Source organism: Pagrus major, chromosome 8, assembly GCF_040436345.1.
Source record: "Pagrus major chromosome 8, Pma_NU_1.0".
NCBI classification, from domain to species: domain Eukaryota; kingdom Metazoa; phylum Chordata; class Actinopteri; order Spariformes; family Sparidae; genus Pagrus; species Pagrus major.
The window spans coordinates 27,329,309-27,349,433 of NC_133222.1; the positions used below are offsets into that span (position 1 = coordinate 27,329,309).

General features: G+C 39.9%; 1 protein-coding gene across 1 annotated transcript in view; it reads left to right on the forward strand.

Annotated features, from left to right (window-relative positions):
• The first annotated feature begins 4,517 nt into the window (after nt 1–4,517).
• The window catches only part of syt9b (synaptotagmin IXb), a 45,430-nt gene continuing 29,822 nt past the window's right edge, over nt 4,518–20,125 (forward strand). Inside the window, exon 1 of the mRNA XM_073472420.1 lies at nt 4,518–4,665. Within this exon, the coding sequence (XP_073328521.1) occupies nt 4,518–4,665 (148 nt within the window). The remainder of the gene's footprint in view (nt 4,666–20,125) is intronic.

Genomic DNA, 20,125 nt, shown 5'->3' on the forward strand with positions numbered 1-20,125 from the left:
CCAGTGCATGGTAATAACTGAAGGAGACTCAGATGAGCATTTTAACATTTTGATCATCTCAGGTTATTGAATGAATCAGAAATGATGCCCTTGGTACACGATGCTGCTGATACATTAGTTTGGGGGATTGCTGGCCAGTTCACCTCTGACACCTCAAGCACCTTAAATATTATGAGATTTTAACCATGTCAAAAAATCCATTCGCTGAACTAAACCAATTTATAGACCCCCTCTTCATATGGTTGTCATGGTAACCTGGTGCAGAGCAGAGCTCACCTCTGACTCTTATCTGACCTGTACAAGCCTGAAATGAGTATTACATCAGTAAATTTAGCTGGCAGTGTCAGCTTTATTCCCGGAGAGCAGCTTTGTGTACTCTGTCTGATCTGTTTGACCTCTATGCTCTGTGTATTACATCAGCCATGTGAGAGAGAGAAAATGCCCTGAACACCGCGATGAGGTAAGTCATGAAATATAAATCAATCATTTGAATCAAACCAGGGTTGCCTGCGCAGAGAATCCTGAAGATATTTCTCAGGTAGTACCTGCAGGTTTTTGACGAGACAAAACTTTTGTTCTTTTTCCTCTTTTTTTTCTGACTCCGTCTTCTTTCTGTTGCATGTGGGCTTGTTTACATCAAATTAGTACTTTTATATTTGGTTAGATTGTTTTGTAAAGCACGACAATCTATACTTTGACTATATTAAATAACTACTTAAAAACAATTTAGCGATATGAATGCAGTCACTCATAGTGATGAAGCAACAGGGAGATGTCACTGAATCTGCAGCTCCCCTGGGCTTGTACTGAGCTTCATCGTGAGTTTCAGCTCATTGTTTACAACGTTACAAGGTAAATTTGTCGTCATTTTTTAAAACACAAGGGGTAAAAAAAATGAAACTATACTTCTGTATCTTTTTCCAGACAACAGCAGGGTGAACAGACTGTGGCTGGGTGGGGTGGGTGTTGCCTTTTAGTATTCTTGGGTCTCTGTGCAGACATCTCACTGAACCGATGTCACTGATGCTCTGTAGATTGGTACCAGTGATGTTCTGGTGTTTTTAATCACCAGCTGTAGAGCCTTCCTGTTCCGGGCCATGCACGAACCATGCCAGTTTGTGATGTTTCCATTCTGAATGTCCTTGGACTACACCAGGAAACACCTGGAGAAAACCAATGCAGACATTGTAACAAGTCCACTGACATATGGAATATGGAATACATTTTTTGACAAGATGTGGGAAATTACTGGAATTTCCCACATCTTGTCAAAAAATACACTTATATACGTGGATTTTGTCTGATAACAGGAACATGTCTTGATATATTTAAACATACTGCAAGAAACATTAAGTGGTTACAAAAAAGTGCTGTCAGAAATATATAGTCATTTATACATATTGACTCTGAAATTTTTTTTTAAGGGGTTTCAGTACTTTTACTACTAACATCAAGTCAAACACTGCTGTATTGCTCACATTGCTCATCTCTTCTTACTTGTGACAACATTATTGAGTGAATGAATGAAACAGTCTTACTGATGTCTCTATATGACCTATTTCAGCAAACAAGACCATCAGTGAGAAGATTGGCTCTTTCTATAGCATTAACTACATATACAGTTATTGTTGAAGCCTGCCCTCGGGTCAGATGCCTGCCCCTCTTCTTTATGGCAGAGTGCTGCAGATGAATTGAGGAGCCCGAGGAAGCTGCTTTGTAGTCTGGTGGTTTGGTAGCAGACACTTCTGTATCACCAGACAGCAGAAGAACAACTGGCTTGTAACGTAACATTTAATGTTGGCCTTGGTACTGAGCTGTCTCTTGCTGTTGGCTTATTATATTGACGACCATTAGCCAAAGACCAAACAAAACCATTAGCTCCAGACAACGTATAGGCCAACTTGGGTGCATGAACAGCACTTTAACAAAGTCTACTTTGTCCCAACATTGTTGAGGACAAAGTATTTTACATTACTGCAAATAGATTTTACATTACCGCAAATAGATAGCCTACATTACCTCAATGCCATAAATGCACCATGCAAACAGCTGTGTTCATAAAAGAATAGTATTAAAAACAATGGTTGCAACGGCTTTTGTCCACAGTAGCTGCTAGAGTCAACTATAAACCAATATTTCAGAGGATGTATTATAACCTGTGACACATAATGTAATTTTATAGTCTTGGACTATCATCAGTGTTAGTTGGCCAAACAGTCTAAATTCCACTAGTTTATTCCATGATTTTATTTTAGCTAATATCTTTTTTCACAGCTAACACATAAGAAACAACAATTAGCTAGTTATTTTGTGATTGTTGAATTAAGTTTGTGCGGAAAATGTCTGTTATTGTTCTTTTTGTTCGCTCTTAAAGCAGCAATAGATGTTTTCCCTGCAGCGAATAGTCGTATGTGTGTGAGTCACAGGCCAAACAAGACAGTGAGCTTTTGTTTTTGGGGTTGCATCTTTAGGTTTTGGACTTCAACTTTACGCTAGGTTTGTGTAATATGGGTAATTTAATTTAATCTACAGTGAGCTGGATACAGTTACTAAGAAACCACCAGCTGTTAGGTAAATGCTGAAAATGTGATCAAGAGCCCAAAATGGAAGCTAGCTAGAGTCATCGTATACTGTATACAGTTAGTTTAACAAACTATTGACATGTATGACCCATTTCTGTATAAATGTCTGCACAAACCATGCATAAAAAATATAAATAGAAGACTGGTCTATTTTTAGGTTTATAGAGCGCAAAAAGCTTATGCCGTTTTTCCACCAGCACTTTTGGAAATCCAAACCTGCCACGCCGAGTCAAACTGAGTAGAGCTAGGCCGGCAACTGTAATGGAAAAAAAACGGCATTAGGCGTTGCTCTCAGGGTAGCCAGTTCCATTGATTACCACAAATGGTCCAGTGTGTTCAATGTAGCCAGCCTGTTAGCCAACAGCTTCCTGTACAGACCTCCAGCAGACACGGAGCAACTTTTACATTCACTCAGAGTTGAATCTCTGTCCACCTGATGACTGCCAGTCTGATATTAGCTCTTCTTTCAGTTTGCTTTGGTCTCTAACAACTCTTGAGAAAAGTTGCTGTTTTTTTAAGCTGCTAACCACAGTGCTTTACTATGTTGTCTAGTCACTAACTTTGTCCGTCACATTGTGTTTTTACAGGTCGTTGTTGATAAAAAGACCCAACAACATTTACCTGCTCTGGCAGAAAACGACGAAACGATGAAAGGGGTTCAGTTCCTGAGATGAAAGAATCTATAGGCTACAGATTTACTGATAATTCCCTGTACGGTTGTCATGACAAGTGACCCCTTTCATATTACACAGTCATTTGATCAATTATTTATATATAAATATTGATCAGTGAGGCTTAAGGTGGCAGTAGGTCTTGCTGAAGGACCCTCTTGCAGTTACTTTGCAGCAGAAACAGACAACTGATACAACAAAAGCTTCACAGTCAAGTTATTTTTATGTTGCTTGAAGCTTTTTGTTGATACACCTCAAGGACCTCACCTCATACTTCTCAAGCAGAAAAAGACAGAGAGACTGAGGCAGGGAGGCCTTTATTAGCTCTTTCAGCAGGCCTTTAATGAGACATTTATCTGTCACTCTCGCCCTTCATTACCTCCGTCAGTAAAGGTCAGCATCGTGCATGCGGGTCCTCTCAGGTGTTTGGGCCCCTAACCCAGATTTAAACATCCCTCCCCAGGAGCACATGGGGATATTGCTTCATTACTCATGTATTTACTCAGTGAGAGGAATCAGATCTGACTTTTCTCATTAGACAAAGGAGAAGACGGGGATCACTGAGGGATTTCGTGACATTTGCAGGAAGAGGCACACACAAGTCTCTGCTGGCTTTTCCTCAGAAGACTTCTCTGTGAGGTGGCAAGGCTGCTGCTAGGATAGCAGGGTGATGGTGGTGGTGGAGGAGGGGGGGAGTTGATGGAGGCAGAGCTTCCTCTCTGTCTCTCTGCATCCCAGTGCACTGAGAAAACATAATTGAGCGCAGTGAAAGCCGCGCATTCATTCAGGGATCTTGACTTGCGCTGCTGAAGCCTGGAGGCTCAGTTGAGCAGCACCGCGGAGCTGTGGACAGGAGATAGAGGAGGAGTAAAGAAAGAAAGAAAGAGAGAGAGAGACACAGAGAGAGAGAGACAGACTGAAAGAACTGAAGGGGAGGAAAGAACAAGAGGAGGAGGAAAACGAGAGCTGCGCGCTGGATTGGAGGCGTCATTTCACTGCTGAACAACAAAACCATGCAAAGCAGGATTTTTTAAATCGATGAAAACTTCTCCTAAAACCTCCAGCTTTTACTCAAAAATCCACCTCAACTCCAGTAAACCCGGATTCCAGCGAATTTCGCGGATGCGTCGAGCGCACCGGACCTATCCAGGGGTGTAGCCGTGCGTCTTTGCGCTGGTAGAGGCTGTGAGTGTGCGTGCGTGTGACAGGAGCTGGTGGAGGATCAGCCGGAGTGGCCGACCAGTCAGAAGGATGCTGGTGGGCAATGCCTGCAGAAAGAGAGGATGAGATTTGTCGAAAGGCGCTGGAACTGCTCTCCGACCTGTGCTCCAAGGGAGAGGTGCAGGACGACAACTGCCTGGATTTCATCTACTACTTCAGGGACTTGGCCAGACCGCGTTACACGGACTCAGGTCAGCCTCCACAGCCTTCTCTCTGAGAGTTTAAAGCAGAGTTTTATTATAGGGCTGATGAATCTGCAGCTGTCTTTAAAACAATATGAAATAAAAGGGTTTTATGGTAAAAATGCATAGTTTTATTTCTTCAAGGGGGCTGATCAGGGTGGCTTTCTATTTTAGGAAGAGTATTCAGCCAGACTTTAATCTCCTTTAATTCTCTGCGCAACTTCTCTTAAACTTCCAAACTTCCTACATAAACAGAAATATAAAAAGTGTGGAACTTGACAGCCCAAATTTAAGCACTAAATGTCACTTTTACCATTCACTTCTGCTTCAGGGCTATTTGCTTCTCAGTTGACTAAATGCGAGAAAGAGTGTGATCTGTGAACTTGTTGCTTGCATCCATTAGCACCAGCACAATCTACGAGGCATTTCAGACCTTTACAGTGTGTGTGTGTGTGTGTGTGTGTGTGTGTGTGTGTGTGTTTGTCTGCAAGTCCACCACAGCATCCATCCTCCTCCTCCTCCTCCTCCAACAGACTTGAACTGAGCAGTGCCAGTGTTGGTTGGGTTTCTCTTTTCTCCGGCGGCCAGGGAGAGAGTGAAGATGCCCCACCCGATATTCCCCATAGCTCCCAGCACTTTGCAGATGAGGGTCGAGAAAAACAAAGAAGAGCAGTGATCTTATACAGTTATTTTAGACTCCCAGCCTGCAGTGGTTGGCTTGGATTTCTTGAATATTGGCATTAGAAACAGGATTCTGATCAGTCAGGAGCCGTTTGGTGAAAAGAAACCAGTCTGAAACACATTCTGGTACACTCTGAAACTTTAGAAAGGCCCTCTCTGTGAGATTGTAAACATTATATTACATTTTTACTACAAAAATCCCAAGGAGGACTATTAGCAGGTAGGGATGGTCCCTTTATCAGAAAGTGAGTGATAATATTGCAGTTGTGTTCTTCAGGGAGTGCTCCACCAAACCAACCATCTTTACCATGATAACATTTTCAGTGCAGTGTGTGTGTGTGTGTGAGCGCATGATAAAGTATGACGTGCACATATATATCATGGAGCATGGAGTTTATCAGAATTCCCATGCATATGTGATGTACATTATACATCCCATAATGCATTTTTGTGAACTCAGATCTCTTCGCCTCTGTATGTATGTTTGCGTATCTGTGTGTGTGTGTGTGTGTGTGTGTGTGTGAGTGTTTACATGTATGTTGGTTGTTGTTTGCAGCCGGGCCGCTGCCTTTAAACATGTTACAATCCATCATTAAACATGTATGATGAAGAGGAAGTTCAAGCTACCATTGTGGTTCCCCTGAGGAGCTGTGACCCACTTCCTCTTGTATTAGACTGCTCTAAATGCACACACGTACATGCGCGTGCACACACACACACATATGCACACACGGCAAAACTTAATTGTATTAAGTATTTGTTTATACCAGTGAAAATGGCCACATTTTGCTGTGGGTGTGTCTGTTTGTGTGTGTGTGTGTAATATAATGCATTAAACAATAATGAAGGGATGGATATCTCTTCTGATTTAAAATCAGGAGCTGAATGCGTGACTATTTTTTTATTACTCTAACATCACAGCTATAGCCTAAAAAGAAGTTACTTAACATTTCAAAGATTGCAGAGATCGACTGTTGTCAGACTTCAAATGCAGAACAAAACAATTTAGGTTCCTTCCATAGGCTTTTACGTTTCTTCATTTGAGCTGTCCTGCTTCCCACTTTAAGTCTCATGTTTGATGTTTCCCTTGTCTTATGTCCTTTTTTAATTTCAATATCATCTTTGCAAGTTATTTCAGGGTGTTAACATTTGTGCTTTTGCATTTTAAATTTCACAGTTTTATTGTACTCACTTTACATTTTTACATTATTATTTTATATTTTTAATTTGAAACCTTTTCTTTTCCTTTTAAGTTGAATTACAGCCTGATTATTCCTATTAGTGTAGTAAAATAAAAATCATTTTAATGTGATCTCTAATTTTCTATGTGGCCTCTTCATTTGAATTATGACCAGAAACATCCTTTATACAGAGGATGATGTGAGTGCTCTGAAACTGGATGAACGCACCTGTATAGCTTAACAATCAGCGTGCTAATGGTCACTTTTAATCATTATCACATGTTAGCATTGTTCATGTTGGCTCTAGTCTGCTGTCATACATAACATACCTGAGGTGAATGGGGAAATGAGAGATAAGCTATGAACTTGACAGTCTGTGCTTTTCTCCACCTGCATGTGTGTGATGCACTCTCACCAGATGTCTGGAAAGATTACTTGTGTTTCTGCTGTATATGCAAAAGACTTGTTGCACTTGTGGCAACCAGACTTTTGTGCACATCGTCATCCGAGCAGGGTCGTGCAGTCTGCGAGAGGCAGCCCCGCCCCTCACACATCACACAGATACAAGAACCGAAAAAAAGAAAAAGGAAAGATCTCTCTTCTGGATTGGGAAAAGCTAATACATGAAGATCCTTAATCAATCAAGATCAATTATCAATCAAGCTGAAATGAGCGTACTACATCCTCATTCTAATGTTATTCTCTAATTCTGTTGTTTATTGCACTTAACTCACCTCAATGCCGACTGAAAGCACTGACTTCCTGGGTAAAAGCCGATCCAATCACCTACAGTATGTTCTCCGGGGGGCACTTCATGTGTATGTTTTCCTCCTGTAGCTTTATTTTTGAAAGGGCAGCCTGCTCCTCAGTTGACCTCCTTGATGGCACCAGCTGTGGTGGCCTCATTTTGAGTCACACCCAGTCTTAAACTTCCTGCCTGTGAGACCAACAGACTGAGAAGATATTTTCACTTTTTATAATAATGCATACATTTGTCAGATATGTGTTTTCACACGTACATACACCAGTTTAGGTCAGCAGTGAAAGTTATGCCTTTCTGTGTTTCTGCTACTGGAATGCAAAACTGTGGTAATGTCATGCAAGAGCTTCTGCATTAACCCCAGTGTTTCTCCAGGTGTTTTCCAGCTGTGCTCCCTCAATACTTTCAAACAAGCCAGGTTAACTTTATGGACCATATATTGAAGTGCTGTGTCAAACTGAAGTATTTGTGATCATAGGGTACAGTGCTGTTGTACTGACTCACAAAACATTTAGTCAACAATCTCTGAGGAAGTTCATTTACTGGCTTGTCTAAATCAAAGACACCTGACTATCTCATGGCTCCCATTTACAGTGTAAGTCAATATGATATGCAAAAGAAGAAAATCACCTGATGACTCAGACAAACTGTTCCACAGCACACAGGTGACAATGGACAGTTGGAGAACTCGACATGACGCTGGCAGTTTTGAGCTTCATTGGTCAGATATTAGCTAGTTATTTATTGTGATCGGGTTGCACCAGCTATTTCTAAGCCCGTTACTGAATTTGCGTGCAAAGTGTAGTAATTACTAACTAGTTATTCACTGAATCAGGCTGAACTGTTTCTTTCTCTTTTGGGAATGTCCTCACTTGAAAAGACTTTAAGGTAATGTAAAAACTTGCTCATGACATCAGATGCTTCATCCAATCAAAAGTACTTACCTAAGTAAACATGAAGCAAATGTAGCGTCATGTGGTGTAACATAACTTCAAAATAACAATGTAAGGCTCAAAGAACCACTGATTCTACAAAAGTTGGGAATTTTTACATTTTGTTTTGATGTAATATTTTAGTGAGATATAAGGTAAGGTAGTAAGGAACAGTTACACAACAAAAAAAAAAGTACAAGTAAGTCTACAGTCCAGCCCAAAACACAAAAACATTAAAAACAATATATTTAGTGTTTTACCTAATCAGCTTCATTCATTTTTGTAAATACAGTATATGCTTATTGTGAATATGATGCTAGCAACATGTTTCATTTTATAGTTATTAGTATTCATTCAGTTTGAGTCAAGTGAGTGAAATATTATTTAAAATCTACCCAGCTTACATCTTTATTAAACAACATTTTGTGTTTGGTCATTTATGTCGACCATGTTGCATCCCCTCAAGCTAACATTAGTTTTGAATGCTAGCTAACGGTCATAGTTAACAGATCCAGCTGGCAGTTAACCGACTGGTTTTGTGTATGCTGTAACAGCTAATACATAAGAACTAGTTTGTGTGGTGTAACACATTTTTATTAAACGACGCATACATTTTCAGACATACAATATACAGTTTGAGCTCATGAACATCTTGTGCAGTCAGAACCTGCTCACAAAACTTTATTACAGAAGAAAATACAATTCTCCGACCCTGTCTCACCTTCTCGTGCTCAAACTCTCAGCTGACACCATTCGGGGACTCATTACGACATCGCCCGCCTCTGAATGGAACATGATGGTTTCATATTCCTACACTCGAAAGTGATACAAGTCATTGTCGTGGGAACAATGATCCATTGGAAAGTTAAAACGCAGAATGCACATTCATTTCTTGGTCTCTAAGACGACGGATTGATTAAATGTTAGGGGAAATAGGTTAGGTTTCATTACACCCTTGATTGCATTTTGGAGGCTTCGTTGCCAGGCAACATAACATTGGATATTTGGTTTAGATATCGTTGAGCCTCTGGTGATATTCTTAAATGAGCTCAATAAAGTTAATGGCTCTCATCTTTTCTTCACTTCTCTTAATTTGAAATCCACCTATCCACAACATTCTGTTGAATCCACTACAAATAAGTGAATTACTCCAGGTTCATCCATGCACAGCTTGTCCATTTTTTTTCCCACACACCACTGTAAAAGTCGTTTCCAGGACATTATCCCCATGCTTCCCCTAAGACCCACACTCGCATGCCCTTTCACCTAAGCTATTGTCTCTTATTGACCCACTGCTGACTTGGCTGTTGCAGCTTATTGAACTGTACTCAGTGCTTGGCTCCCCAGAGGAAGGGCTGTAGTACATCAAGGAGTTTAATGAGATGTCTGTGGCCCGAGGCCCGCTCTCTGTCAAGAGCAGGCATTTGACTCTGCAGAAAACAATAAATTGGTCATAATCATAGGCTCTCTGCGCTTAATCTGCTCTTCATACCTGTATTAACCTGGTTGCATCATCTTGTGAATATTAAAAGTTTTTGTGTCCATATATTTGCTTTTTACTATGATAGTGATGCGCACAATATGTGAGTTATGCTGCTCGGGGTCTTTCTAACAAAACAAAATGTCACAAAATGATATTTGCCGAGTGTTGTGGGTGGAGGGCCGGATGGAGTGGTGGGGCACAGCTGCTGCTAATCTTCCCAGGACTTGCCAGCTCTGTGTGGAGGAGAGATTTGGGTGCAGATCCTGATTATCAACCTGACTGCAGCAGTGATCCACGAAGGTGACCTCCGTTGTCGGGTGTTTATGTTCTGTAATGTTGACTGCTGACTGGAGCTTTAGGGGAAATGTTCTTTACTTTATGAACTTAATGTTTCAGAGAGGAGAGGGGGAAAAGAGGTGGAGAACTGGAATTTTTGGTGAGTGCTAAATTTAATGAGGGGTTAACCTAAATTTAAACACACAAACACTAGCTTACTGCTAATGTACAGTAAAGTAATCTGGCTGTTTGGGGTGAATTAACGAGAGTAAACACAAATGATTGTGCAGTCAATCTCACATGATTAACGCCTCGCTGGTGGTGAACGCACCATTGAATAAACCACCATTACTGATGAAAATATATAGTATATAGTTTTATTCAACTTAAGTTTAGTCTTGTTCCTGGAAGTAGCGGCAGGTGACCAAATGAATCGTTACCTTCAGTAAACTTGAGGATTTCTCTGGGTTTGAATATTGTTGGAAACATTTAGGATAATGTAAGAACACAACATTACATACACAACAAATTATTTAACAAAAGTCTGGCTGTTTTCAGACATTTTAATGCAGAATTAATACATATTATATCGTTAAATGACGCAAATGGTTATTTCAGTTTGGTCAAGTGGCCATGTTTTAAGTTTGACCACCACTGACTACTCTACAGCGTATATGATGGGGTTTCAAAGGGAAAGTAAAAACACAACAAGAGTTAGACTCTAAAGCCACTCTGGCTCCTCCAGTGCTTTGAGCAAAATGTTAACATCAGCATGCTAACATGCTCACAATGATAAAAGTAATATCATGTTCACATTTGGTGTGTTAGAATTCTAAAATTAGTAAATTAGCACCAGACCTATAGCCTTAGCTGTACTAAAAATAGAGCTAAGGCTAATTGGAATGTCAGCTTGGTCATGAACCTGGGTATTAGCCAAATTAAAGAAGAGGTAATGCTAGATGAACAATTAAGGGATCAGCAAAGTTATTAGAAGGGGATGTGAATGTGTGAATTTAATGGCAATCCATTTACAGGTTGTAGATGTTTCAGTTTGGACCACAGTGGTAGATTGACCGACCGACGACTTATAATTGCCATCCCTAGAGCCGAGCAGTTAATGTGGCCATGAATCAACCATTCAGCTGTTTACACCAGTACAGTAGATTCATTGGAGGTTATTATCTGTGTAGGAGTGCTGGATAGTATAGAAATAAATTGGCGTCATTGTGAGTATGTTGTGTGTCTCCAATCATCGTCCGCCCCGGTCAGGGACTAAACAGAGGATATGATGGGCCTGTAATGAACCTTCCTCAGAGGCACAGGGACCTCCGTATCCACTCGTCACCTCTAATGCTTGCAGCCACATAGATGATACTGCACTGAATAACAAAAATAAAACCAACAATCAAGTGTGCCAGACTGGTATATCCCTAACTGCCTGAAGTCAGTAATGATAGTGTTCATGATCATAATTATGATGTATAGAGTAAATAGTACTGTAACAAAAGGAAGCAGAGAGAGGCTTTGTGTGGTAGTCTTTGCTTATACCTCCCAGCATCCCTAGGAATTCATACTGGACAAATCTGCAGCACGTACTTTGTGGATGGTCATGCAGCTGCAATACAGGAAGTGTGGCTTATAGTTATAGTAAGGCAGACAGTAAAGTAAGGGTGTGGGATCTGATTGGTGCATCATCTTAGTCTCATGTCTCTTTAATGCTGCAATTAATGCAACGTTTTTAAACCACCTTTTTTTTTCTTTCCCTAACCTTAAAAAGTTGTTTTAGCTGTTTAACCTTGATCATAACTTATCCATAGTTAATTTCCCTCATTACTTCTCCATAATTTATTTAACCACGCTCTTTCCCCGATGTCAATGTTTCTACAACATTAGCATTGGGCGTAGAACAGCATCTGCACTCTGTGTAATCCTGGGTTTAGCAGAATTGTCCATTACCAACACTCCTATGGTGATATGGTTGTTTTTCTTTACCATGTGCTAGCCTGATTATCAGACTGAAATGCCATTTTGTTTTACTTTATTCGTTTAGCCTGACATGGTGTTTACATATTTCTGCATGGCTGAAGTTGATTTAATTTTGCCCTGACCAATTTGAGGCAGCGGTGGCCCAGTAGGTAAAGCAGGTAGTCCACTGATTGTAAGATTGGTGGTACGATCCCCAGATCCTCGGACTGCATACTGATGAATCCTGAACCGCAAATTGGTCATGCAAGTCCATTTAGCATCAGTTGCAAGTAAAATGTATCCTCTATTGACTGCCTCATTCTTTGAAAATCGGCCCTGCTATTTTTTGTATGCATCACCCCTCCAGCGAGCAAGTTGACCGATCCATATTTTCCTCCTGGACTTTTGCCACTTCAAACCTTCACCGACCTCTGGTGAGATGGTTCAGAGGTCTTCCTTTAGATCAGTTGGCTTCTGCCCACCATGTTTGCTGTAGTCCTTTGCTATTAGCATAGCCACTTTATAAGCCTCCTCCCTCAGGTGAAGCCCCCTACACACCATACTGATATCAAAGAACTGGCTGACTGTTGCGTCGCATCATCTCAGCCAAGAAGCTGCACTTGAACACACTACAAGACTACAGCTGGCGGCCATCAAGCTTGTACGTTCTCTCTCACCAATATAGCCGCTCCTAATGGAGAATATGTCTGATTTAAAAAGTTGCAAATGGCACTGATGAAGAGGCACAGGAGAAAAATAAGGAGAAACTTCAATAAATGGGTACTACAGTAACAGGGTCAGTGGACTTTCCCTTCACAGACAAGCCGCCGTCGAATCAACACACAGAATTGGCCAAAATGCCACCAACAAGGGCTGTCCAGTTCCAACAGTGATGGACACACCGCACTGACTGGAGCCGTGGACTCTCACTGACTGCCCTGACAAAGCCTGGATTGACTCGTCTTCAGTTACAGCCCAGTAAATATACATTGTGTGGACTGCTGCTTATTGCTTCTATTTAAAATTAAGTTGTCTTGTGTCTCTTGATGAGCCTTTGAATTACATCCACTTTCCCCCGGTCACTTTTAATGTCTGTGTCTGATAGTGACTGATATAACCAGTTACTGCATTCAGCATGTCACACAGAGTATGAAGAACTCTGTTGCCAGGTTATTGATGAAGACTGGACACATACCTGCAGGACTGTATTATGCTTGTTTCAGCCTCATTTCAGTTTCTCCACTGGCCACCGCTAGTTTTGAATTGATTTCAGTGATTGCTTCGATGGAGCTCCACGTCAATTCTCACATCTTTTAACCCCTTGTAGGTCACAGTGGGCTGTAAAAGTTCAGAAAGCAAGTGCACATCTGTCAGGATTTCAAACATTTTTAGATGCCAAAACATTGAAAACAGACTCAAGTTGAAAACAACACCAGCCACACGGTCGCAGCTGGTAAATATTTGGGACAGTTTTTACATGTCACATTTGATCGGATTCACGCTCCTTGAACAGCAATCTGCAGAACCGGGCATGTGTTCCAGGAGAGAGCATTTTCACTGTGATGATAATGGAGGCAGGGTTGTGACAGAGAGAGCAGGAAACCACAGGACACAAAATAATTCTGCAATCAGTAATCTGACATGTATTCACTGACTGTGTGGATACACACAACATCACAGCTTAAAACATGACAAGAGGTCAGGGCACAATCACAACAAAACAAATGTGTATGCGTGCTTCATCATGGTGATTACAAGCCGGTCTTTAAGGGTCCAGTATGGAGGATTTCGGGGGATTTAGGAGGATCTGTTGGCAGAGATGGAATATGATATTAGTCTTAGAGTGTTACCTTAGCTGAATAAAAATTGCAGCTCAGATACAGGAAGGCCAAAACTCTAATCTCTTATCAGTTGTTTTTCATAACTAAATAAGTGTGTTTTAGAATAAGTTATTTTTAAAAAGGATAAATTCAGAGCAGAATTAGAATTTATTTATTTATTAAATAATGTCTCTACAGTAGCATGGCAAGCTAAACTGAACAGATTACATAGTGAGCTGTCTTTAAAATAAAAATATAGTGGTGGTAGATAAGAGACTTTAAGAGAGTTTTTTTTTCTTTTTTTTAAATAAAAGTAGTTAGCAATTAATTTAATAGTTGACAACCACTAATGAATTAATGGGTAAATAATCAATGAATGGATTAATCATAGCAGCTCTAGTGTATAATCACTTCAAACAAAGAATCGTGTGTGTTACCTCAGAATGAGTCGTTATTATCTGAAGTAGCTCAGAACAGACAAACCAGACGCAGGCTCTGGAAAAGGCTATTTGCATTTTTAGTGTTTAAAGTAGGGAGGGTAAGAAAAGGTGCTGCTAGTATTGCTGTAGATGTTTTTTTCCAAAAATAGTCTTTCTGGATAAATCATTCTTTTCTCAAGTTCATTAGTGGCATCTACTTATGAATACCAACTTTCATTGTTTTAGTTTGGAGTTTTTTGTGCGTTGTAACCGTAGCTGTACAGACAACAGCCACTGGATTACTTTGAATATTGATTTGATATTGATATTGTGTTTGACTGAGGGAGGGAAAAGGCATTTTTGAGGCAAGCCTGGAGGGTTAAACAGCTCTAAACTTGTAGACACTGCGTACGGAGTAGAGACTACACACTTGCACAAGACAGATGGATACACACACATTTGAAAGGTTAACGCATAAATCCTCATCCTGCATGGAAACTCTCCTCACCCCTGAAAGAAGAAGAATGTCTGCATGTGTGAAATAAGTGCATGTCCCAGACCTCCACAAATGCCATTAGTCCACTCTTCTGCTATATGCAAATCTACAAGTGCAGGACCACATACAGTCTGTCTGTACTAACTATTAGAATTATGTCAAAATATTGTTGTGCCCAGCTGAAGTCTCATCTCCTCAGCTGTGCAATTATTATGTTCCACTAAATCAGAATTATTTCACATCACAATCATTTGTGAAAACCAGGAAGATTATTATCATCATAATTATCATGTACAGCTGAAGAAATACCAACTATATAGACTGAAATAACATCATGACACGGCAGCTTGTTATCAGAAGTAGTTAAAAAAAACTGTTCAAAGGGAGGGAGAAGAGTCTAATGTGTGTGTGAATATATATATATATATATACCTTATTTTGAGAGTAAAAACGTTCTTCCATTAAACCAGTGTCCAGTGCTAATGTCTGCTCTCTGTATGTACGTGCTGCTACCTGTGAGCGTACATTGTGACATGGAGTCATTGCATTTCTGCTGGCTATGTTTTGTCACTGTTTAACTTTACTACCATCTACTGGATTTTAAGATGTCTGGCATTTAATGAAAGTAAAGAATAATTTGTGCATCCACCCTGTGATACGGATCAGCTCCAGAATATGATGGGTTCGCGTTTGGCCCATCCTTCATCCTTCCTTCAAGTTTCATGAAATCCAAACTGTTGGGTTTACTCAAAGGGGACCCAAACACAGACACAAAGGCAGACGATGACTTAACTAAAAGCTGAAAATCCAAAATCAAAAACATGTAGCAACACAAGGCAGAACACATAGAACGAGAAATCCAAGAAACAAAAGTAAAAGGCAAAACAGACGACTGACAAAGAGAGAGGGGAAGACAAGGACTTAAATACACAAGTGGTGATTAACTAATAGAACGCAGTTGAGGAGTGAAAAGGGCGGGAAAACAGACAAAGGGAGGAAATGAAAAGCAAAACATGACACATGACAACAGAACTTTGAAATAAAGCAGAAAATAACAAAAACAAAACCTAAAACTATGACACGTTTTTCTGTAATCCTGCAGACAAAAGACAAACAAACTGAAACAAAACAAAGCCTCCTTGCTGGAGGTAGTAAGACACATGCTAAATTAAACATTGTGAAACTGGTGTGAAAGTTTAACTTTGAGCGCTGTTATCTCTATTTCTGCTTCACTTGCTACCATTCTGTGGTGCAATACGAGTAGGCCTCACCATCATAGCTGAATAATCATCCAACCTGGAGCGTGTTGTTGATTCACACAATGCCCCATCAAGAGAGATCTAGTCCAAATCAATAAAAGCAGCCATCTGTGTGTCTGTTCACGTTGGGGTTTTAAGCTTGATCCTATTCAGAGGCAGGAGAATGCCTCTGCCAAGGCTTCTATCAGGAAAATCCATTTGTGTTGTTAGACAATGAAAAACCTGACTCTGATCCCTGTCACTGAAGTGCTTCCTGGTGGTCAAACATTCTGTGTCCAACCAAGTGTCTTCAGAGCCCTAAATGTATTGTTTTATCATCTGTTTTCTATTCTTTATCATCGGTAATTTGATGAAAGCACTTGTAAAAATAGCTTGTATCTTCCTGCAGTCAAACTCCAAACCTACTTTCACTGCAGAATTCACTGTGTACATAACCTTGGTTTCAGACAGATGCAGATAAAAGCAGCTTCTCATTTCTTGTCGATAATTTTGCTGGCAGAAATGACTGTCACCAGCAGATTTGTTTTTAACTGCAGCTAGCCACAGTAGCCAACTAAACTAGTTAGCTCCATGAGTGGTTAAAAACACCTTTTCCAGTTGACTTTTTAGTATTTACAGTTGATTTATATCAAATGACTGTGCTAAAGGATCTTAAAAATGCACCTGATGGCTAAATTCATGATACCGTGCTAAAAAGCTGCAGCATCCGCACAAATTATGAGGTTTTGAATTGTTCTGGTACCGCAGATTAGGGCTAATTAGTCGTAGTTTTGATATGATAAGGAAAAACGTTAAGCCAGGCTGTGAATTCATTCTAAAGGTTTTTGGCTACTTAGCTTATACTTGGGCAAGCAAGACAGAGATTAGATTTAGCTTTAATGTTTGTATTGACAGGTCAATTTTTTACGTTTGAAAAGGAAAAACTTTGAGGTTGACGACTAGAGTTCTGGACACACCTAAAACTGATGATCATTATTTATGCCTATCAGACTTGACCAGACTGAAACTGTCTGGTCCTGAAGCTGAGACCCAAGACCAACCTGTATTTTTATTCTCTTTTTTTCTTACAAAGTTTTGTGGTAGCTATATTTAGCCTATAAACAGTTGTGAATGGGGCTTGTGAACAACCCATAAACCCATGAAGAAATGTTGTATCAAATGCTCCTTGGTCTTTACTTGGCTGATAGCTTGATATAACATGATAGCTTGGCTAATGTTTGCAGCTACAAACTCAGTGTTAAATCCATGAATTACATATTGTCCTTTGTGTTTTCGGTGTGGGAGGCTAAAAAAAAGGCAAATTATTTTAACTTGTAACATTCTAACGGCAGCTCAATGCACTCTAACTATAGCTAACTATTAGCATTTAAGTTCATTCATAAGAACCACTCGCAGCACTCAAATTGACCCTAACCCTTCACTGTACAATAAGTACGTATTTGTTGAATGTGTTTGTATGTATGTAGAGACAAGAGTGCTTATTAAATTATGATTATAGTAGACATGTATGTTTTTTGTACCAAATGTGCCAAATGAAAACCCAATAGAGGAATTTACTGCCTTTCTGACCAGGGAGGCTTCGATGTAAGTTATCCATAATACCTCAATAAGTACTACACACTTATACTTGTAGTATAACAACCTTATACAAGTATGTTCATGCATATTGACATAAATGCAAGCAACTCCACTACAGGTAATTATACTCATCAAAACCTCTCTAACCTTTTTTAATTATAATTGTTGACTTCCTTTAGTGAGGAAGGGGGCTTATTGATTACTTGAGCTCCTGAATCCAATTAACTGCCACCAGCTGTACAGGGTTTAGGCTTTGGTGCCTTGATTGCACCCCACAAGGGGACTTGAAAAGCGGAGACACCCTGTGGCTTTAGAAAAGACTCGAACAAAGGTAATTGAATGAAGCCACAGGGTTGTCTGGCCTGTGTCATTCATTTCAAAAGTGGAAATCATCAACGAAGGAGCAAGTGTTTTCAATATATATATATTTTTTTACTCAAATATTTAAGGAAGAAGGGCGGTTTGAAAGGGAAGTGCTTAGCCCTGGACAGAAACACAGTTTATATGAGGAGAAATGCTTGATATCCTGAGCTGTAATTTCATTTTGCAACAAAAAAGCAGAATTTTGTGTTTGAAATATTTCTGTTATATATATATATATATATATATATATATATATATACATATATATACATATATATATTTGCATGAACTATCTGGCACATCAAAGCCCGAGCATGGTGAAAAAAAGCTGCATGCTCTCTTTTTTGTGCCAGCTGAGAACACAAGCCCTACACTGTGTTGGGACACACTGTATATCATCCCTCCACTTCTTTCCATTCAACCCAGCTGGTGCCCAGTGCAGAGCTGCACACAGGAGGGCCGGCTGTGTTCTTCCTGCCTCCTTTAACAAATTTTAGTGCTGACTATGCTTTAATTTTGATGAGCATACTGTAAAACACAGTGCTTCACAAACATATTCAGACTCATTTAAGTGTTGCCAATTGTACTGTCCTGTTAAAATATAGCATAATGTGTTTATTTATACAGATGAACCTGTTATCAAAAATAAAGCATAAGCCGTTGTTTTGGTTTTTGAGCCGTCAAACTCTGTTCTAATTTATATTGTTTTCAAACAGGTTTCAGGCTAAAATGTTCTTAAAAATCCACTGTACACTGTCTGTCCGGCATCAGACTGAGACAGACCAAGGTCCTGTCCACACAGACACGGGTATTTCTTTGAAAGAAGGTTTTTCTATGCGTTTTGGCCTTTCGTACACACATAAACTGCATGTCAGGTCACTTTTGGAAAACTCCCTCCAGGGTGAAGATATTCAGAAACAGTGTTTAATTCTGGATGGGCAGAAACATACATTTTTGGAAACGTTTATCAGCATTTGTGGCATCATTGGTAACTAGGCCAACTAGACCTCAGTTAGCAACTAGCTAGTTACCATAGTGGAGCATTTAGCAGCCAGATCTTTAGCAGAAGTTGGTGGAGACCAAAAAAGAGCTCCAAGGAGAGTGAGCTACATTCACCAGATATACAATTTACATTTATGCTAATGTTACTGTGTGTCTGGATGTGTGAATAAGGAATTGTTTGCCAACAAGTTCATCACATCACTATCTAACAAGCATGGTGTTGGGGCTAACAGGCAGAGGCCCCGCTGCTGGTACAACTGGCCCATCCAAACCTACCATGAGAGCAGATATTTTCGTAACTTTCATTTCGAAATAATAGAATATGTCTAGGCGGTGGGCATGCACAGAAAGAACGCAGCTGGAAAACAATGAGGTCAAATCATTTACATGGGAAAATGTTTATTTTGAGCGGTTCATGAAAGGGTCTAAACCTCCCCTCTGTTTAGTGTGATCGAGGTGTTCACATGGAGCATTTTTATTCTGTTTGGCCTTTTAAATGATTATTATCGGAATATTAGGTTCCATGTGAAGGCAGCTACTATCTTATTCATAACTGCAAATGCATTTCACGTTGAGACTGTAAGAATCTAGAAGGCAAGACAGGCGGTAGAGCTGAAAATTTCTGCCTTACTTGATTGTCTCTGTATTAACTTGAAAGCATACGGACCATTTCTGTCGGATCATTCAAATGAGACACCTTAAAAATGTCAGTGTTCTGATAAACAGTGATAGAAAGTTTGTTCAATTTTCACAATTTAAGCAATATACCCACATGTGCTGCTTAGCCTCCAAACTGTCGCCGGCAAATTATAAGCTTTCTCTGCGTTAAAAAATGTGCTAGTTGCTTTTCACAGCACAATATCCGTCATTTCTGTTTGAGAGAGACTGCAAACCATCAAAGGAGAGCAAACAGTAGCATATTAACCTTGTTTTTAGCATGTCCAGCTGCCCCTGTGTGGCTAATTAATCATTAACACAGCTTTAGATTAACAAACGCGTGCACTATTCTTTGACAGTCTTTATTAAGGACCACATCTACAAGTTTATGAACTTGAATCAGTCCCTAAAATGGCACCTAATGTCTTCAGAGGGAGTTGTTAAATGGTGCAAATCTCATCACATCTAAAAACTGGTGAGACATTGAGGATCAGTACTACTTACATGATGTGAGGAGAAGGAGCTAGTCCTGAATATAAAAGCTCCAGCAACTCCTGTTATATTTAGATCAACTTTATCAATGCGTCAGTTGCATTT